At 62.4% G+C, this 21,021-nt stretch overlaps 2 protein-coding genes across 9 annotated transcripts in view; one reads left to right on the top strand and one right to left on the bottom strand.

The window, feature by feature from the left end:
• Positions 1 to 1,342: 1,342 nt before the first annotated feature.
• LOC126944880 (uncharacterized) lies at positions 1,343 to 3,486 on the bottom strand. Its single transcript, XM_050774760.1, has one exon. The coding sequence runs from the start codon at positions 3,183 to 3,185 to the stop codon at positions 2,637 to 2,639; it is 549 nt and encodes a 182-aa protein (XP_050630717.1). The 5' UTR covers positions 3,186 to 3,486; the 3' UTR covers positions 1,343 to 2,636.
• A 339-nt stretch (positions 3,487 to 3,825) lies between these two features.
• The window catches only part of CAPN15 (calpain 15), a 29,716-nt gene continuing 12,520 nt past the window's right edge, over positions 3,826 to 21,021 (top strand). Inside the window, exons 1-2 of one of the 8 annotated variants that reach the window (XM_050774658.1) lie at positions 5,073 to 10,561; positions 18,527 to 18,805. In XM_050774658.1, coding sequence (XP_050630615.1) covers positions 18,624 to 18,805 — 182 coding nt within the window. In that variant the 5' untranslated portion in view covers positions 5,073 to 10,561; positions 18,527 to 18,623. Of the gene's footprint in view, positions 3,892 to 4,054; positions 4,120 to 5,072; positions 10,562 to 13,031; positions 15,952 to 17,164; positions 18,806 to 21,021 lie in introns of those variants that run through there. The other 7 variants (XM_050774659.1, XM_050774657.1, XM_050774655.1 and 4 more) reach the window with 7 other exon arrangements.

The raw sequence follows: 21,021 nt of genomic DNA, 5'->3' as shown, positions 1-21,021 counted from the left end.
GATCAAGAGTCCCCCAAAAACACAAGCCTTGAAAACTAGACCACTTGGTCTGGCATCCAGGAAGCAGACTGCATCTGCATCTCTCTCTTCTCCTGTCCCCGCCCGGGATGCCCGCCTGCCCATCACTCTCACATGCAGATGGAGAAACCAAGCCCAGGGAGGCTGAGGACCCAGGTCTGTCATCCCCTCAGCCCAGCTGCTGCCTGTGGGCTGGTGACCGGAAGAAGACCAGGCGTGGCCTACAGTGAGGAGTGCTTGAACCCTCAGTGCAGGTGCAGCTGAATGATTCCAGGTCACAGAGCCCAGGAACCCTGGTTGCTTCATGAGTTAGAACTGAGGAGTGACATGGGTGGTGTGGGCGTGTCCAAGGCCACGTTCCTGCTCCCAGGAAAAGGGCCTGCTCTCTCACCTACGTAGGGGTCTCTGTGTGGTGCCAGCAGGGCCCATTCCTGCTTAGAGGGAGAAGCTGGAGGTGGGGAGAGGGACTCATTACACGCTTCCAGGCCAGAGCCAGGGAGGGGAAGGGGAGCAGCTTCCTTCTTATACCCCACTGTGGTCTAGGAGCACCTCAGTTCCATTTCCATGCTAGATTTTAAACGTGAAGCCTGTACACAGTCCAGCTGGCCCCACCTCGATGACCCATTGGGGTCTCTAGCCCAAAGGAGTTTAAGACAGGAGGACACAGGATGAAATGGAAACATTCCCGTAAGGGCTGCCAGAGACCTTGTCGGTGAGCGAGAGCAGGGTGGGGCGGCCAGTGTGCATGCCTGGTAGACGTGCCCAGAAGCCCGCACCCCCCCGGGAGGCCTGAACGTGTCCCTCTGGAGTGTCGCCCCCCCCCACCCTCAACTGTGCAGGCAGATCCTGTCCCCAGCTGGCTCCTGACATTGAATGTTCTGAGTCTTGGTCAGTTCTGCCCAATGGAAGAGCACTAAGGAGTCCTGCCTGGCAGAATGGAGAGGAGCGGCTCTGCCCCTGCCCTGGAACAAGAGCCCCTCACATGAGGACCGCCCCAGCCTGCCTCTGCTAAAGGGCAGGTATAGGAAGGTTGGACCCCCTCAGCAGGCCCCCCGGACGGCATCCTGGCCCCTCTACCTGCTGGCAGTCCAGGAACCGGGAGGCAGTGGTGCAGAGAAGGGCAGGGACTTCTCCCGGGACCTCGTCCATTGTTTTCACCTGTTGGGCCACCCGTTCTTTTTTTGAGACAGGCTCACTCTGTTACTCAGGCTGGAGCGCCATGTGCCATCCCAGCTCACTGCAACCTCCACCTCCCAGACTCAAGCGACGCTCCTGCCTCTGCCTCCCGAGTAGCAGGAACCACAAGCAGGCACCACCACACCTGCCTAATTATCTTTTAAGTGGAGACGGGTCTCACTATCTGTGTTGCCCAGGCTGGTGGTCCATAGTCTTTGACGCAGGCCTGTGTGGCTCACAAAGCAGGTGATAGCAGGGTCATCCCGTCAAATCTGAGCATGGCACCAGAGCACACAAGTCAGCCACCTGCAGGCCTTGGCACCCTCGTGCTCCACGCCAAGGTCCCTGTGTGCTCAAGTCTGGGCTCCATGATGGCACTGGGGTCTGTTCTATTTGCTGCTATGTCCAAGTGAGACTTTCTCTGGGTGCCTAAACCGATGCCTCCAGTCTCAGTTCTGTTTGGCCCTCCCCATCTCCTCAAGGGGGGATCCACGGCTCGCCTCTTGGCTCTTCTGCGCACGTGCATTAGCTGCTCAGGTCTGTCTGGATGTGAGGGTTGTATCCTCAGGCCAGGACTGCACTGGCATGGAGCAGGGCTCGGTCAATGGTCTGGATAATCCAGAGTCACTTACCTTCTGCTGTGCAGGCTTTTACAATTCACGCCTGTGTGCCTCATGTCTTGTGACTCAGAATCTTCAAGACAATCACAGGCTGGCCTCACGGATGCACGAGAGATTCTTCTCTCTCATCGCACCCATTCCCTCCAGCTCTCTCCTTGTGCAGGGCAACTTCAGTCATCTTGAAGATGCCTCCTGAGGCCCTCTTCTGGGTGAATGGGCTTCCTCCTCCACCATGACGAGCTACTGGGGAGGGCTGGGGTGCTCCCACCCTCTCCTCACCCCAAATGGGCCTGGCTTGGCAAAACTGGCCAGAACTGACCACTCTGCAGTGAGCTGGCAGGGCCTTCAGCATCAGATCCACAGGCTCAACTGCAGCTGCTTCTCTGGTTGGGAGGTTATAATGCCATGAACCTTCTGCCGGCTAGATCACGGGCCCCTGGCCAGGGAGCCACCTAGGCAGTGCCAGGGAAGGACTGGGAAGGGGAGGGAACCTGCAGTCCCTGAGTCAACCCTTGACTGCACCCTCTCCTGTGGTTCGAAAGCCCCATTTGGCCAGTAATCTGCCAGAGGAGAGCCCGCTCTCACTCTGCAGCCCTCTGTGCCCCCAGACCCCCACTGGGCCCCGAGGACGCATTTCCTGCCCTTGGGATGCCTTTGCATGGATATAGGCTGGGAACGGCGCATCCAGCTGCCCTGCCTGTCTTCACAGAGGGGGCAGCAGACCTAGAGGGGGGTGTCCAAGACACAGGAATGAAGTGTCCTTATCAAAAGCTTCCAAGGACAGAAGTAAACCCCTCCTGCCAGCTTCTGCCCTGACTGCAGCTAGAAGCCGAGCTCCAGGTGGGACACAGGTGTCCCTACTGCACCATGTAGAGCATGATGGAGGCCCATCCTTGGCTTTCCTGGAGCATGAATATCCTCTGAGGGGCACTGGCCCTGGCCTTGTAGGTCTTGCTGAGACTGGCTTAGAGTTTCTGGCCCCGGAGCAATCGTCACCCAACCTCCCACTTGTAAATCTCGCCACAGAATCGGACCACAACCAAACCGTTTCTCCGGACTCTCAGCTGACCAGCCCTGCTCCTGTGTCTCCCTCTCCTGCAGGGCCATTGCCTTCTCAGGCTCCTCATCTGCGCCTAAGAGCGGGAGTCTGGCTGCCCTCAGCACTCGCGTCCCACCCTGCAGCCTGATAAGCTTGACGCCAAGGCACTTTCCCGAGAGCCGGCCCAGCAGCTGCTGGCAGGAGAGTGGCCTCAGGGCAGCGGGAAGGGGACCTCCGGGGAGGGAATGAGGCCTGCGCAAGGGGCCTGGGAGGACCCAGGAGTCGCCCCGGCTTCCCTCCCCCAGGCCCTGGCTGGGCGCCGGCGTGGCCATTTAATGGCGTCCCTCCGCGACCGAGAAGGAAGGGGCCTAGAGAGGCTGTGCCCAAGCGACGCTACGAGGCCAGGTTGCGTCTCGGGCCAGGGCGGTCCCGTTGCCACTGCCGCTCTTGGCCGCCGGGACCAAGCACAGCACGCGGTGTCGCGAGGGGTGCCCTGGGAGGAGCGAAGGGGTCTCCGGTTCTCGCGAACACGGCGGGGTCGGGGCGGAGTCGTGGGTCCCCAATAGGGCGGCCGCCCAGAGCCCCGCGGGACACGGACGCCCCCGGCCCGGCCACCCCCGAGCCCCACGGGACTGAGACGCCCCGGACGCGCCGACGCCGCGGCGGAAGGCCGTGCCCCTCCGTGCCCCTCGCAGGGCCCTCTGGGAGCTGTAGTCCCAGCACCTCGGGCCGTCCCACTCCCTGATAAGCCTGGAGCACGGCGCCTCCCGGGGACCGAGGCCCGGGGCCCGGGGCCCGGCCGTCTCCAGCAGCACGGGCAGGCGGAGTGGCCCAGGCGGTCTGCAGGCTAGGAGGCCGCCACCCGAGGATTACAACTCCCGGCCTGCCTCGCGCAGGCACCGCCCCGAGCTTCCGCCCCGGAGGCGCCGCGCAGCCCTGTGGGAGCCGTAGTCCGGACGCGCGATTCACAGCGCCGCGTGCGCCCCGGGCGCGCCGTAGCCGCGGGGCCCGGGCCGGGCGCTACGCTACGAAGGAAGCGTAAGGCGGGCGCCGGACGCGGGCAGGGACCGGGGCCGGGGCCGGGTCGGGGCGCTCCGCGGCTGAGGAGCGGGAGGCCGTCCGGGCAGCGCGGCCGGCGGCGAGAGGGGCCCCGCCGCTCTCCGGAGGCAGAAGTTGTGGATCGGCCGGCGGGGGCGAGCGGGCCCGGGGGCCGGGGCCGCGCTGCCCGGGCCGCGAGGACTGAGGCGGCGCCGCCGGGCTGTGGAGGTGAGTCCCGTCGGCCGGGCCGGGCCGGGCGCGCAGCCGGGGAGCGCGGGCTCGGAGGACGGCGGGGAGCGCGGGCCTGGCGGGACGCGGGAGGCCTCGGGGGCTGGGCGCGCCGGGCTCCGAGCCAGGGCAGGGACGGCAGGGCCCTCCGAGTGGGGTCAGCCCGCCGCCCGCTAGCGCCTCCAGGCCGGTGGGGGCCCGGGCTGGGCTTGGGCGATGCTTCGGAGAGGAGCCCAGAGGAAGGCGGGAAGTCGGCAGGGACCTGGGCCATGTGGGTCACTCGAGGCCAGCCGCGGGGGCCGCGCACACAGGAGGCGGCCTCGGTCCTGCCTGCCCCGGCCCTGCCTGCCCTTGAGTGCCCTTATATCCGGGTCCATCGTGCGGTCTCGGCCGCGTTAGGTATGTGGTGCTTGGTGCGGGCATGGCTCCCCTGTCACTTGGGGAACGGCCTGGGGGCGGCCACCTGGCGTGGAGAGGCTGGCAGGAGCCCCGTCTGTGCCAGCCATGGCAGTGTTCTCTTCCGCGTTCCTCTGGGGCTGCTGCGGCACCAACTGGGAAGTTGCAGATCCGTTCTCTGACAAGCCAGCTGTTCCTGCTGGTTGCAAAAGGGACCGCTCTAGTCCTGACGGGGGGGAACTCTTGTGTAGTCCGTGGCCCTGGCCAGGTGAGCTCTCGGGGGCCCCCTTACCGCCCTGGAGTTTGTTACCAGACTGCAGGTAACAGGACCCGGAAAGCAATGGTGAGACCCAGAACCTGAGGCGGGGCCTGGGTGTAAGGGGCCAGTGGGGAAGACTGGGACTCCGTTGGGTGCTGAAGAGTTTGGTGCTTCTCCTTTGGGAAACCCGGGTCTCTTCCTCGGCCCAGGTCTGAGGGATGCGGAAACGTGAGTCACAGTTCAGTGTGGGAGTGTCCTGTAACTGCCTCCGCGTTCCCAGAGTCTGGGGCTGGGTGAGGATATAGGGGTGATCTGCCTTCCGGTTCTAAGTGACTTCTCGACTGTGAAGTGGGGCAAGAGAGATTGTTTTTCTGGTCTTTCCGGGGGAGGCAGATCCTGCAGGAACCAGCTTGGCCTGGCCTTGGGTTAGGTGTGCCTTGCCTCCTCTGAGTCCTCCTGCTTGCGGGAGCAGCACCCCTCTTTTTCCTGCTTCTGTCTCTGCGTCTGAGGCTCTCCAGAGCTCATTGATTGGCAGACGAGCCAGTGACCTCTGAGGCCCCAGGAGAGCCCGAGGCTCAGTGACTGCGTAACTGCACAGGGCCTCCTGTCTGGGCCTCCACAGACCGTGGTCTCTGAGAGCAGGAAGCGGCTGGTTCCCTGTAATCCTGCATCTGTGTAAGAGCCTCAAGCTCTGCTGGCCCTCTCTCCGGGCACCCCTCACTTTATCCTTGCCCTGGCCTTGGGCAGCACTCTGGTAACCCCAATGCCACAGGTGAGGAATCAAAGCTGGAGACAGCTGTTGATGGCAAGGGAGGGGCCAAGGGAGGCTGAGTGCCTGGTCTCTACCTCCTGCTCTTTCCACCAGCTCATACAAGGCAATTGAAGGGAAGGATTCTGCTGCTCAGAAAATCCTCCAAAACCATGCGTGTTGTTCATGGGCCTGAACCAGTCAGTGAAGAACCTGAGAGGGGCCGGCCACCCACGTGGCCGTTGGTGGCCAAGCAGCCCCTGGTCCAGCCCTCTGGCCCGCAGTGTGATGCCTCTATTCACTGCAGTAGGTGTGGAAAGGTGCTGAGAAGGCAGATGACATCGTTAAACAAAACAGCTTGGGGTCTTTGAAAAACAGTGGCGGAAACCCAGGAAAGCTGGTGACTTGTCCGGTCTGCATCTGTCCTGGGCGACCGCCTAGCCCTGGACTGTGAGGCTGAAATGACAGCAGACGGGGGGCTGTGCTTGGGTGGTTTCCTCATCAGACACCCAGAAAAGAGACCCCCAGCCCAGGGGCTGCCTCGTGCGCTCTGCCCTCCTGTTCTGCTCTGCCCCTCTGGTCCTGCCCTAGACCCCGGCCCAGCAGGAGTGCCCAGAAGCCCAGTTGGGCTTGTTCTCTGCCTAAAGCTCTTCCGCATCCCTGGTAACCTCTCAGTGTGGATGTGGGATTCCTCACCACCGGGCTGTGCCTCAGCTTCGTGGAGCTACTGGACTCTCATGCCCCACACTGGCGAGAACGCTCAAGTCTGTGCAGTTCTCATGTTGCCCTGCAGCTGGTCCCTGGCTCCCCTCCGTGGGATCTGCCTGCAGCTCTTACACAGTGACCGCCCTGTCTCCCTGCTGGATGTGGTGCTGCGAGGGCAGGGCCCGTTTCTGTTTCTTGGCAGGCCCAGTGCCAAGCACCGTCCAGCCATGTGTGGCGCAGGTGGTCAGTGAGCACCTGGGGTCGGCTCTCACCACAGGCAGCTCTGGATACCTGGGTTCTGGCGGCCAAGGGGGACTCCTGGGTGCTCCAGGAGAGCAGCACAGCAGCCTCTATGGCGTGGACGCGGCCACACCTGAGCTCGGCTTGTTTCTGAGTCTGAGAGAACAGGCTTGCTGGCCTGTGACCCTTACATGTGTGTCTCGCTGCAGGGAGGCTGTGGGTTGAAGCTGGGCCTGGAGACCTGTTCAGCCACACCCTGTCACTATGTGGGTCACACACAGCTGGGTGGAGACCTCATGGTGTGTGGCCCGGGGAGGTGTCTGGGCATGGAGTCTGTGGACAGCTACATTGTACCACTAGGACAGGGGCTGCTGCTGGGCCCACAGGGTGTAAGGAATGGGGACTGTGAGAGGATAGGGGCATCCTAGCCCAGGGCAGGGACCCCAGGAGGGACCGTGTGAGCCCCCCAAGATGAGCTGCGTCAGGCTGTTGCTTTGCACACTTCGAGGGGCCTGCCCGAGTGCTGCATGGGAAGCCAGCATCGTGGCCTCCCTCCCCAGAACTCATCTAGGGCACCAGGGTGGACCCTTGAGTCCCATCGGATCATGGGCATCACCCTCACCGTCCTGGCCTCCAGATCCCACGATTTCTCAGATTCCCTGACATCAAAGGGAAGCTTCCAGGGTTGCCATCCCCTTCTCCCTGGAGGTCCGAGACGGGACGTCAGGACGCAGGGCCATCGCTGCTTGTTGAAATGTCACAGTGATTGCAGCGTCCTTTCCTCTGTGGAAGGAGCTCGCTCTGCCAACGAGGGGATTCCTCCTCATGCCCTTCCCCTCACTTTTCTTCAAAAAGTTGCCGTTTATTTTTTAAATTTTTTAAGTTTTATTTTTTTGAGCCAGGGTCTCACTCTGTTGCCCACGCTAGAGTGCGGTTTCTGTCATAGTCACTGTCTCCTGGGCTCCAGTGATCCTCCTGCCTCAGCCTCCCAGAGCACTGTAGGACTACAGGTGGGCGCCACCACACCCAGCCTCTGCCCTGTGTAAGTAAAGTCCCCCAGGCAGGTTGAACCTCTTACACCTTCTGCCGCCTGCCTGATCCCCACTCCCTACCCCCCACCTCCCTGCCCCCTGTAATGAGAAAGGCAACACGTTTTGGAGCTTTCTGGAGTTCCTGCCCCTCCTGAAAAGGTGGCTGCAGAGAGGCCGGAGCTGGTGGGGAAAGAGGTGCCAAGAGGCCTACTCTGGGGCCCAGGGCCACACGGCTCCCAAGGCCCCAGTCTCCCTCTCTGCGGTGACAGGTGCCCCCTGTGTCCCAGCGGCTTCTGCTTGGCCACCAGTGAGGTCGCCGGGATGCCCAGACCAGGGCTGCTCCTGCCACCACTTGGCAAGCACAGAAATAGAGAAGTGCCAAAAACCACGAGTGCTTGTCTGGTCCTTTTTTTCCTGTTAAAAATAGAATTTGGGGCTGGGTGTGGTGGCTCACACCTGTAATCCTAGCCCTTTCAGAGGCCGAGGCAGCTGGGTCACCTGAGGTCAGGAGTTCGAGACCAGCCTGACCAACATGGCGAAACCCCATCTCTACTAAAAGTAGAAAAATTAGCTGGGTGTCATGGTGTGCGCCTGTAATCCCAGATACTCAGGAGGCTGAGACTGTAGAATTGCTTGAACCTGGGAGGCGGAGGTTGTAGTGAGCCGAGATGGAGCCACTGCGCTCCAGCCTAGGCGACAGAGCGATACTCTGTCTCAGGAAAAAAAAAAAAAAAAAGGTAGAATTCGGTTGGGCTCAGTGGCTCACACCTGTAATCCTAGCACTTTGGGAGGCCACGGCGGGTGAATCACATGAGGTCAGGAGTTAGAGACCAGCCTGGCCAACATGACAAAACCCCCGTCTCTACTAAAAATACAAAAATTAGCCAGGCGTGGTGGTGTGTGCCTATAACCCAGATACTTGGGAGGCTGAGACAGTACAATTGCTTGAACTATGAGAATTGCTTGAACCCGGGAGGCAGAGGTTACAGTGAGTCGAGATGGTGCTACTGCACTCCAGCCTGGGTGACAGAGCGATACCCTGTCTCAAAAAAAAAAAAAAAAGTCCGGGCGCGGTGGCTCAAGCCTGTAATCCCAGCACTTTGGGAGGCTGAGACGGGCGGATCACGAGGACAGGAGATCAAGACCATCCTGGCTAACACGGTGAAACCCCGTCTCTACTAAAAAATACAAAAAACTAGCCGGGCGAGGTGGCGGGCGCCTATAGTCCCAGCTACTCGGGAGGCTGAGGCAGGAGAATGGCGTGAACCCAGGCGGCGGAGCTTGCAGTGAGCTGAGATCGGGCCACTGCACTCCAGCTTGGGCGACAGAGCGAGACTCTGTCTCAAAAAAAAAAAAAAAAAAAAAGGCCAGGCGTGGTGGCTCACACCTGTCATCCCAGCACTTTGGGAGGCCGAGGCGGGCAGATCACCTGAGATCAGGAGTTCGAGACCAGCCTGACCAACATGGAGAAATCCCGTCTCTACTAAAAATACAAAAAATTAGCTGGGTGTGGTGGCGGGCACCTGTAGTCCCAGCTACTCAGAGGCTGAGGCAGGAGAATGGCGTAAGCCTGGGAGGCAGAGCTTGCAGTGAGCCGAGATTGCGCCACTGCACTCCAGCCTGGGCGACAGAGTGAGACTCTGTCTCAAAAAACAAATAAAAAAAAAAAGGCCGGGCGCGGTGGCTTAAGCCTGTAATCCCAGCACTTTGGGAGGCCGAGACGGGCAGATCACGAGGTCAGGAGATCGAGACCATCCTGGCTAACACGGTGAAACCCCGTCTCTACTAAAAATACAAAAAACTAGCCGGGCGTAGTGGCAGGCGCCTGTAACCCCAGCTACTCAGGAGGCTGAGGCAGGAGAATGGCGTGAACCTGGGAGGCGGAGCTTGCAGTGAGCTGAGATCCGGCCACTGCACTCCACCCTGGGCGACAGAGTAAGACTCCGTCTCAAAAAAAAAAAAAAAAAATAGGAAAAAAGGAAAAAAAAAGTTGATGCTTGTGCCACTGGACACACCCGCACACCATCCTCATGCTGATCACAAAGAGGGTGAGGGGCTGGGCACAGTGGCTCATGCCTGTAATCCCAGCACTGTGGGAGGCCGAGGCGGGCAGATCATTTGAGGTCAGGAGTTCGAGACCAGCCTGACCAATATGGTGAAACCCTACTAAAAATACAAAAATTAGCTGGGCGTGGTGGCAGGCGTCTGTAATCCCAGCTACTTGGGAGGCTGAGGCAGAATAGCTTGAACCTGGGAGGTGGAGGCTGCAGTGAGCTGAAATTGTGCCACTGCACTCCAGCCTGGGTGACAGAATGAGACTCTATCTCAAAAAATAGAATGAAACAAAAATTTAAAACCAAAAAAAAGAAGGTGATGGCTGAGTGAGGAGGCCACCGTGGGCCGCACACAAGGCCCAGGAAGGACAGGGCGCAGGGAGTATGAGCGTCCGGTCCACTGCAGTCGCTCCACCATGGAAAGCAGGACCTGAGAGAAGCAAAGCTGCCTGGCTCAAAGCAGTGGCCGCCCTGCTGGCAGTTGTAGTGGCCGGGTAGCACTCGGGCCGGGATCCAGGGGAGTGTAGGTGGCCACCTGGCCGTGTGCCTGAGCCTTGCCCAAGCTGGGCACCTTTCCCTGGCAGTGCCTGGTAAGCTCTGCTGCCCTACTCATGGACTCTTGCCCATGGCCTGTTCCTTGTAGCAGGGCCGGGCTGTGGGAGGTCCGGACAGGATCTTGAATGGCCCTGTCTGCGGTCCTGGCTGGCCGGAGGTTGACTGCACTGGACAGGTCAGGGGCCTTAAACCAGGGTAGTGAGGAAGCAGGCGAGCCCATGATGCTCCCCAGGCTGCCTTTGGCTCTCGGACAGACAAGCTTCTAAGGCGAAAGGTCTCCTGGGGCTGATTTCCAGGGACTTTGGCTCCTGCAGAGAGGCCTGGAGGCGGGGCTTGGTGTTCCAGGGCCAGAGTCCTCCGGGTGGAAGCTGAGGGGCCTGATTAAATGCCTCCCTTCCTAGGCAGCAGCCCAGACGCGGCACAGAGAGGGCTCGGGAGCTTGCGGCAGCTTCAGGTGAGTTTGCTCCCAAGCACCGCGGCTCATTTATGGGTTTGTTTGGGCTGCAGAACTGTTTGTGGAGCAGCGGGGTTGGAGTGCCCATGGCTGGGGGCCTCTCCTCAGAGCCCTTGATTCACAGAGCCCCTCGAAGCCCGCAGTCCTGCCTGCCCTGAAGAGCCTGGTTCTCCCAGCCGTTTGGGCTGTGGTCCTGTCGTGGGAGGTGACAGTGAGGGCGCACTGCCTGGGGTCCTGACAGGGGTGTTTGACCCTTTGGTGGCCTCCCCTGTGCTGTGGTCCTGGCCCCCAGATGGAGCCCCCCGTCCCCACGGCAGCACTGGGGCGGGGCTGGTGAGGAGCATGTACATGGCCCCCGCCGCTGTCCTCAGCCAGGAGGGTGCCTGGTCCCTGGGGAGCGGCCTCCACCTGTTTCTGGAGAATGCTGTCCTGCCAGTTGTCACTGGGGATGGGCGGTCATAGTCCACGTCCTCCCCCAGGGCGGGGCCCTGGCCTGGTTTCTTGTAGGGACGATGGGAAGCCCTGTCCTCAGCCCTCCCACCTCATGGATGAGCTTCACGTCCTTGGGGCCGTCTCCTCCACAGGGGGCCTTAGCGTCAGTGGGGACACAGGCAGAGGTGCCTGTCTTCGGGTTGTGGGGACCGACTGAGCTTTGTCCCAGTAGTGGCTGGCTCTTGTTTTCTGTCTGGACCAGCAGCCTCTGGTCTGGTGGGTGCAGTTCTAGGGTGCAGTGGGTTTGCCGTGGGGCCAGGCCGGGCCACCAGCTGCCTGGACACAGGGGCCTCCGCTTTCTGTCTGCTGCCCCACACACCCCCAACTCAGGCAGGGGTGACAGTGGGGTATCTTTGTTGGGGTCGCTGTGGTTCCCATGGTGGTGAGATGGCTCTGGTGAAAGACTGATCGAGATGCAGGGCCCGGGAGCAGGTGCTGTGTGAGTGGTACACGCCTGTGTCACCTGCGGGGCAGGGGAGGGCCCAGGGTATACAGCTGTGTACGTCATTAGTTAGCAAGACAGTGAGGAGTGTGTGTGGAGTGGATGCAGCTGTGGGTGCCACCCGCGCAAGGCTGGGGGTTGCTGTGCCAGCCCTGCTCCCATGTGGGCTCCTAGCTCCCCAGGTGGGGATGCTGACCCAGGGAGGTGCCTTTGCCTGCACCCACTGGAGTCTCAGGAACATGCGTCACATCCCCACATCATGCCCACTGAGCCCACCACCTACTGAGAGGCACCCTGAGACCCTGTCCTGCCACAGGTGGGCTGTCAAGGCCAGCACCAGAGACCCCCAGCAGACCTCAGTGGCCGCAGATGGAGTGGGGCGGCAACGGTCACCTCCAGGACTCAGCCCTGTGCTGAGTCGTGGACAGTGTGGTCATACTGGCCCTTCTCATGCGCATCCCCTGGCTGGACACTCCTTGCTGCCCTCACGGGGTATGTGTGTGGCATGCCTCATACAGGACAGGGACTAGCCAGTTGGCCCTGCTCATTAACCACTTGTCCCCACAGGGCAGTGGCAGCCTCACCTCTGCAATTCTCCAAGGCTGGATCTAGGCCACCGCCCCATTTAAAACTAGGGCAGCGGTTCCCAGGGAGGGTGGGGAGCTGCACGGTTGGACTTGTGGGGGGCAGGCATGGGTCCACACAGCCCGGGGCCCTCAGCACCCTGCCCCTCCAGGAAGCCCGGAGGTGGGCGTGGCTGCAGCCTGGCTTTGTGACAGTGCTAAGTCCTGGCCACTCTCGAGGTGCCGCCCTGAGAGTGAGCCCCTGCCGGCACGGCCCCTGCTGGTTCCCATTCGCAAGCACCTAAAACAGCCTGGCCCACAGCAGAGGCCCCGGGGGTGTTTGCTAAACCAGCGGGGGGCACATGCGGCTCACAGGAGCGGCACAGATGCTCCACCAGCAGCAGGCCCTGCAGGAGCAGCAGCGGCCCAGGGCGTGTCCCGGGGGTCAGGGCTCGACATGCTCTGCGGGTCCTCACCGTGTCCCTGGGGGACCAGTCTGGGCACACTCCTTGGTGACAGTGTCTCCCCCTCACCCCCAGTTATTCGGACAGGAACTTGGTGACGGTGCCCCCCCCACCCCCAGTTATTCGGACAGGAACTTGGTGATGGTGCCCCAGCCCACCCCTTCACCCCACCACCAGTTATTCGGACAGGAACTTGGTGACAGTGTCTCCCCCCCACCCCCAGTTATTCGGACAGGAACTTGGTGACGGTGCCCCCCCCACCCCCAGTTATTCGGACAGGAACTTGGTGACGGTGCCCCCCGACTCCTCCCCCGGTTATTCAGACAGGAACTTGGTGACGGTGCCCACCCCCCCGGTTATTCAGACAGGAACTTGGTGACGGTGCCCCAGCCCACCCCCAGTTATTCGGACAGGAACTTGGTGACGGTGCCCCCTACTCCCCCCTCGGTTATTCGAACAGGAACTTGGTGACGGTGCCTCCCCTCCCCGGTTATTCAGATAGGAACTTGGTGACGGTGACAGTGCCCCCCCAATCGCCCCTCCCACCCAGTTATTCGGACAGGGAGCCAGGAGGGGAACCACGGATTGACCTGACCTGCGTCCAGCCCTCCTCAGGGTCACTGCACTGGGTGATTCACATGTGCCTAGGCCCTGAAGTGGGCTGGACCTGGGAGTGGCAAGCGAGCCTTCCTCCCGAGAGCCTCTGGCTGGCTGCAGCAGGCCCTGTCCCCGCTGTCCTCAGGCGAGTGGCCCTGGACATGATAACCCCCTGCCAAGGTCTGGCCGGAGCCAGCACCCACGGCTGAGATACAATCAGCCCTGGCTGGGCGCTGTCCCTGGAGGTGGCTGCTGGTTCTGCCCTCCCTCCTTCTCACCACTCCTTGCCCCTCTTTCCTGGGGTTCCCTCCCATCGGAGTCTTCCTCCTAAATGCAGTTCTCTCCCTGTAGGGGAACGCCGGCTGGGAGCCTTGGTTTTTTTTTTTGCCCAGGTTGGAGCGCAGTGGCGCGATCTCGGCTCACTGCAACCTCCGCCTCCCGGGTTCAAGCAATTCTCTGCCTCAGCCTTCCGAGTAGCTGGCATTACAGGCGCGTGCCACCACCCCCAGCTAATTTTTGTATTTTTAGTAGAGATGTGGTTTCACCATCTTGGCCAGGCTGGTCTCGAACTCCTGACCTCATGATCCGCCCCCCCCCCAGCCTCCCAAAGTGCTGGGATTACAGGCGGGAGCCCCCACACCTGGCCTGGGAGTCTTCTCCGTAGCTGCTCGTCCTGTACTAGCATTTGTCCATCCATGAGTGGATGGGGACGCAGGGGGACCCAGGACCCACACCTGCAGTTGGGAAGGCTGGCAGGGTGGATTTCCGGAAGAGCATCAGTGCCAGCTTCCCACAGTCACCCGTGTGATGGGACCCTCAGGTTGGCACGTGGCTGGCAGCTGTGTCCCGGGAGTCCCAACTGCTTGCAGCCCTTGCTCCTTAGTGGGCCTTGCCAGCCAGGGCAGGGCCCCCGCCACCCACACAGGGCTCTCGACTCCTCTGGCAGCAGGTCAGGGGCGGTTCAGTGATGCCATCTCTGGAGATCCCCTGGCGTGCGCTGGAAAACTCCAGAGAGGCCTTAACAGCGCCGGCTGTTCCGCCTCCGTGACAGGGATGTTTACTCTTCTGGGCAGGCTCCTCTCCTCCGAGCACCCACGAGAGGGCGCTGTGCTGTCCCTGCGCTCCTAGGACAGGCCTCGCTCCTGTCCAGATGGGGCCCGCAGGGTCCGGTGGCTGAGACTGGCTCCAGCTCAGGGAGGGTTTTCTGAGCGAGCACAGGGGAGCAGGAGGCCGGCAAGCAGCTCACTTCCTGCCCTGGGTGCAGCTGGGCACCATGTCTGCCCTGGGCCTGCTGAAGGCATCAGTGAGGAGCAGGCAGGACCTCGTATGAGCCTGTGTTTCTAGCAGCGCGCGTGACCCCAGGTGCCACGTGCGTGAGTGCATGGGTGGGTGAGTGCGTGGGTGGGTGAGTGGGGAAGGCGCTGAGGCTGGCCCTAGCGGGCACACAGTCCTCACACACAACAGGGGCAGGGCTCCTGTCAGAGCCAAACCAGCTCAGGGCCCAGTGCAAGCGGTTTCTGTCCCGTGGCACCTCCGCTAGTCACAGCTCCCACCCAAGCCCTGCCCCACTTAGGGTTTGGCTGCAGAAGGGGAGTGTCGGAAATGCCCAGCCCGTCTCCCATGAGGGACTCCTGCGTGGCATGGGCTGGGGAGTGCAGGGGTCGTTTGGGTGGTTCCAGTGTCTGGCGTAGCCACACAAGAGGCCCTGAGTTGATGTGGGCTCCCTGCTGGGGAGCCTGCTCCATGCGTGCTGGGCTCCCAGCATTGCATCCAGTGGCATTCAGGGCCCTGTGGACCTCGCCTGTGTCCTGCGCGTTTAAACGCTGCCCCTTGTGGAGGCCGCCAGCACTACAGGGCCTGTAGTGTGGCGCATCCACGTGAGATGAGTGGCCAGGCCCAGTTGTGTCCAGAGACGAAGCATGGAGAACGGGCCTGGATGTCTCCGTCATGGTTTTACGTTCGTTTCACACGGACGCAGCGATGTCTCAGATACCTCGGATCGTGCAGGGCACGTGGCCAAGGCTTGTTTTGTCTGTTCCTTTTCTCCTGTCTTACGTGGCTACCAGGAGGTCTGCCACAACTCCCGTGGCCCCCGTCCACACTGCGTGGCGCTTTCCAGCCTGGCTGCCAGCTGCCCCTTCGAGCGCAGATGTGAGCACAGGGTGGTCCCTGGGGAGAAGCACCGGCAGGCGAGTGAGCCAGGCTGTGCCCAGTCAGACCCCTGCAGACCGCGAGGCTTGAATTTCATGGAACTCTCACCTGTCACGGAGTATTGTTTTTCTTTTGATTTTTTCCCAACCATTTAAAAATTTAAAAGCCATTGTTGACTTGAGGGCTGGACCAGGCTTAGGGCTGGGCTCTGGTCCGCACCCCACACTGGCCCTGTGTGTCCTGTGCCCATTCTGCCTGCGGGGCAGGCCTGAGCCACCACAGGATTGCGGGGTCCTCAGGGTGCAGGGCCCGCGATGCTTCACCCCTCCCACGACCCCAGCACCTTCAGAGAAAACGGACCCTCGAGTCGAGTGCAGTGGTTCAGGCGAACGTTATCACCACACGGGGGACTTGGCGGCTTCTGCCCCAGGCTTCAAAGGAGAGGGGATCCAGAATTGTCTGTCCCACCCCCTCAGCCCCTGCCCTTGAAGCTTCTGTCCCCAAGGCTGTGGGGAAGAACCAGGGAAGGGCTAGCGTGTCTGCTGTGCCATCCCAGGTGCTCGCGCCTCACTGAGCTCAACTCCTGCGGTCTCAGAGCTGCAGGCCCCTCCCAGGTGTCAGAGCTGCAGGCCCCTCCGTGGTGTCAGAGCTACAGGCCCCTCCCGGGTGTCAGAGCTGCAGGTCCCTCCCAGGTGTCAGAGCTGCAGGCCCCTCCCGGGTGTCAGAGCTGCAGGCCCCTCCCGGGTGTCAGAGCTGCAGGCCCCTCCCGGGTGTCAGAGCTGCAGTTCCCTTCTGGGTGTCAGAGCTGCAGGCCCCTCCCGGGTGTCAGAGCTGCAGTTCCCTTCTGGGTGTCAGAGCTGCAGGCCCCTCCCGGGTGTCAGAGCTGCAGGCCCCTCCCGGGTGTCAGAGCTGCAGGCCCCTCCCGGGTGTCAGAGCTGCAGGCCCCTCCCGGGTGTCAGAGCTGCAGTTCCCTCCCGGGTGTCAGAGCTGCAGTTCCCTCCCGGGTGTCAGAGCTGCAGGCCCCTCCCGGGTGTCAGAGCTGCAGGCCCCTCCCGGGTGTCAGAGCTGCAGGCCCCTCCCGGGTGTCAGAACTGCAGGCCCCTCCCGGGTGTCAGAGCTGCAGGCCCCTCCCGGGTGTCAGAGCTGCAGGCCCCTCCCGGGTGTCAGAGCTGCAGTTCCCTTCTGGGTGTCAGAGCTGCAGTTCCCTTCTGGGTGTCAGAACTGCAGGCCCCTCCCGGGTGTCAGAGCTGCAGGCCCCTCCGTGGTGTCAGAGCTGCAGGCCCCTCCCGGGTGTCAGAGCTGCAGGCCCCTCCCGGGTGTCAGAGCTGCAGCTGCAGGCCAGGCCCCTCCCGGGTGTCAGAGCTACAGGCCCCTCCCGGGTGTCAGAGCTGCAGGCCCCTCCCCCGGGTGTCAGAGCTGCAGGCCCCTCCCGGGTGTCAGAGCTGCAGGCAGAGCTGCAGGCCCCTCCGTGTGTCAGAGCTGCAGGCCCCTCCCGGGTGTCAGAGCTGCAGGCCCCTCCCGGGTGTCAGAGCTGCAGGCCCCTCCCGGGTGTCAGAGCTGCAGGCCCCTCCCGGGTGTCAGAGCTGCAGAGCTGCAGGCCCCTTCTGGGTGTCAGAACTGCAGGCCCCTCCCGGGTGTCAGAGCTGCAGGCCCCTCCGTGTGTCAGAGCTGCAGTTCCCTTCTGGGCTGCAGGCCCCTCCCGGGTGTCAGAGCTGCAGGCCCCTCCGTGGTGTCAGAGCTGCAGGCCCCTCCCGGGTGTCAGAGCTGCAGGCCCCTCCCGGGTGTCAGAGCTGCAGGCCCCTCCGTGGTGTCAGAGCTACAGGCCCCTCCCGGGTGTCAGAGCTGCAGGCCCCTCCTGGGTGTCAGAGCTGCAGGCCCCTCCGTGGTGTCAGAGCTGCAGTTCCCTTCTGGGTGTCAGAGCTGCAGTTCCCTTCTGGGTGTCAGAGCTGCAGGCCCCTCCCGGGTGTCAGAGCTGCAGTTCCCTCCCGGGTGTCAGAGCTGCAGTTCCCTCCCGGGTGTCAGAGCTGCAGGCCCCTCCCGGGTGTCAGGACACTGACTGGAAAGGCCCCCCCACATCCCTGAACTCCAAAGGGTATGTCCTTTGGTGCTTTTTTTTTGGCTCTGTCTGCCAGGCTGGAGTGCAGTTGTGGTACTCAAGCCATCCTCCCACGTCAGCCTTCTGAGTAGCTCAGTCTACAGGTGCACACCACCGTGCCCAGAGAGTTTAGTTTTCTGTAAAGACAGGGTCTCACTGTGTTGTCCAGGCTGGTCTGGAACTCTTGGGCTCAGGTGATCCCCCACACATGGCAGCTTTGACACTTGACCATTTCCTCCCAAGCTCTACCCCGACACTGGCTCTGTGTCCCAGAGACTTAATCAGAAGCTGGTAGAAGGGCTGTGAAGTGTGTCGCAGTGGGAACTGCCAGTCAGCCCACAGCTGGCCTGCCTGCCTGCACGCCCACTTTGGCCCCGATCTTGGCAGGGAGAGGGGGGTGTATTGGACTCTGGGGAGAGCAGCTGCCTGCGCTGGCAGGGTCCTCCCGTCTCAGGGTTAACGTTCTCAGCTGTATTTGATTTCTCCTCAGCCAGAGGGGGTAAGATGGCCTTCCCAGAAGCACAGGTGGGCTGTGTGTCAGAGGCCCTGGACAGCCTGTGCCTCTCCCAGGCCTCCCAGCAGGGGTGGCTCTCGCCTCTCTGGAGGGGAGACCCCAGGAACCGGCCCCGCCCTTGGCCACAGCCTCACAGGTTCCTTGTGTTTCTCGGGGTCTGGGGCGGGCACAGGCTCTGTGGGTGCACACGGCACGGTCAGGCTCCCATCCTTCTAGAAGGCTGCAGAGTGGCGTGTGGGCAGCTGTGTGACGTGGCCCCAGATCTCCATCTGGCCTGGCCTGCAGCAGCTCCCTAGGCCCTCTGCTACCTCCCCTGCCTACCTTTGGGTAGACGTCCTCTTGACCTTTTCTTCTGTGATAAAGCAAAAGCGTGTGATCTCTTTTCTCACCAAGGAATAAAACGTCTCTGAATACCACAGATGTGATGCCGGGCTTTTGGGGGCTGGGGGGCATCCTAGGGCCCTGAGGGAGGAGCCCCGTGGGTGCTGACGTCGGGCCCCGGGCCCTGCACCGAGACATCCCCTCAGCTCACCCCAGGCGGCTGGGCATGCTGGGAAGTGCTCCCAGGCTGTGTGTGTGAATCATGCTGTTTCTTCTCTATTTTCTCTCTCTGTCTGTTTATTTTTGTTGTGTGTCACTCTGACCAGCCGGCCGCCCTGTCTCTTCCCTCCATGCTCCGCTTCACCCGCTGCCGGCCAGAGGTGACCAGGTCCGGCTCTCAGCACGGCCGTCGGCCGGGGGGCCATGGGGAGCTCCGCCTCCTCCCTGGCCGCAGAGACCGAGTCGGACCACAGCTTCCCCCGGGGGCCGCCCTACCCAGGTCCCCCGGCAGCGGCTGGCTGGTGTAGGAGCGGCCCAGGGGGACCCGTCTGGGGAGGTGCCCTGGTCAGCCGGCAGCACCAGCCCCCACGGCCCCGGGCCCGCAGGTAAGAGGTGGGGAGGGGTGGCCCCGGAGGGGTCCCGGGGGCAGAGGGCCTCTTTGTCGGGGTGCCCCCTCCTTGGCAGAGGTGCTTGCAGAGAAGTGGGTCCCTGCTCCTACCAGTTGTAGCAGCTCTTCCCAGGGTACAGAAGCTAAGCAGGTCTGGGACCCCGGCCTCGGCCTGGCTGGTCGTGGGTGGGAACTGGGGGACCCTGGCCTCGGCCTGGCTGGCCGTGGGTGGGAACTGGGGCTTGTGCGCCCAATCCCGGCGGCCCTGTGTTTCTCACAGGCTGTGCTGCTGCACGCAGAGAAGCTGTTCCTGAACCTTCTCTTTGGGCTGGGATCGCTGGCGGCTGCATGCTCTGGGCATGCTGCCTGCTGCCCACGGTTTCAGAGCTGCCAGCACTCGCTGGGCTCCACCTGCTGCCCCTCCGGGGGTCACAGGCCGCATGGCTTGGTGGCCGAACTCCACGTGCTGGCTTCTCACAACTGTTACCGCGGCCTTGGCTACCCGCTGCGTCCCTTGGGAGCCCCCACTGGGTTCTGGGGTGCCTGGTATGGAGGCAGCCCAGGCGGCGAGGTCTGGACTAGCTGGACACCACCGATGCTCCAGCCGTCATCCCATCCTGGCCCTCACTGGAGGCAGGGACTCAGGGGCCCGGGGCCTCACGGCCAGTGCTACAGTGGCAGCTCTTGCTCTCTCAGAGGGTCCAGGCCTGGCCTCTGCAGACAACGTGCCTGCATCTCACACTGGAAAGGGCCTGTCAGGCTGCACCCGGCAGCAGCTTCCTGCAGACCCAGCTCCCACGTGGGACGGCATCCTGCTGTCTGCTGGCCCCCAGGTGGGGGGGATGGGTGTGGAGCTGCAGGCAGTGGGCAAGGCCATGACAGGTGGCCAGGCCTGGGGACCAGCCTCCAGGTGGCATCCAAGCTGAGGCCTGAGCTCCGGCCGACAGGGCTGAGGATGCAGGGGATGAGCCAGGGGCCGTGTGGGAGAGCCCTGGATCCCCATCTGAGAGTGACCCCGATGGACAGGGAGGAGCCCCATCTGAGTTACCACGATGGACAGGGAGATGTGGCAGAGGTGGGGCCATGTGGGGCCTGGTGCTCCTCCTGCATGTGGTGGCACCGGAGCGCCTCCTAGTTCCTGGTGTTACTGCCCCAGCCGCCTCCCAGTGAGCGTCTCCACGTGCGCCAACAACGGCTTTATTGAGGTAGAACTTACCAGATTCACCTGTTACAAGACTGCAGTTTGGTCACTCTCAGCCGTTTGTAGAGTTGTACAGCCGTCCTTGCAGTCCAGCGTTACAGCATCTCGCAGCCCAGAGAGACCCCCGCATCCCCACACTCCAGCGTTACAGCATCCCGCAACCCAGAGAGTCCTCCAGCCCCACACTCTAGCGTTACAGCATCCCGCAGCCCAGAGAGTCCTCCAGCCCCACACTCTAGCGTTACAGCATCCCGCAGCCCAGAGAGACCTCCAGCCCCACACTCCAGCGTTACAGCATCCCACAACCCAGAGAGTCCTCCAGCCCCACACTCTAGCGTTACAGCATCCCGCAGCCCAGAGAGACCTCCAGCCCCACAGTCCAGCGTTACAGCATCCCGCAGCCCAGAGAGACCCCCAGCCCCACAGTCCAGCGTTACAGCATCCTGCAACCCAGAGAGACCCCCCCATCCCCACAGTCCAGCATTACAGCATCCCGCAGCCCAGAGAGACCCCTGCATCCCCACACTCCAGCGTTACAGCATCCCGCAGCCCAGAGAGACCCCCAGCCCCACAGTCCAGCGTTACAGCATCCTGCAACCCAGAGAGACCCCCCCATCCCCACAGTCCAGCATTACAGCATCCCGCAGCCCAGAGAGACCCCCACATCCCCACACTCCAGCGTTACAGCATCCCACAACCCAGAGAGACCCCCAGCCCCACAGTCCAGCATTACAGCATCCCGCAGCCCAGAGAGACCCCCACATCCCCACACTCCAGCGTTACAGCATCCCGCAGCCCAGAGAGACCCCCAGCCCCACAGTCCAGCATCACAGCATCCCACAGCCCAGAGGGACCCCCAGCCCCACAGTCCAGCATCACAGCATCCCACAGCCCAGAGGGACCCCCCCGCATCCCCACAGTCCAGCATTACAGCATCCCGCAGCCCAGAGGGACCCCCAGCCCCGGACGGCCACTGACCAGCTTCCTGTCTGGGTTTGCCTTGTGCAGAAGGT

Source organism: Macaca thibetana, chromosome 20 (assembly GCF_024542745.1).
Source record: "Macaca thibetana thibetana isolate TM-01 chromosome 20, ASM2454274v1, whole genome shotgun sequence".
NCBI classification, from domain to species: Eukaryota; Metazoa; Chordata; class Mammalia; order Primates; family Cercopithecidae; genus Macaca; species Macaca thibetana.
This window is presented reverse-complemented; position numbering and strand designations above follow the sequence as displayed.

Bases quoted from the DNA above. Each gene is read 5' to 3' on its own strand.
- LOC126944880 (XM_050774760.1), bottom strand. From the start codon at position 3,185: ATGGCCACGCCGGCGCCCAGCCAGGGCCTGGGGGAGGGAAGCCGGGGC.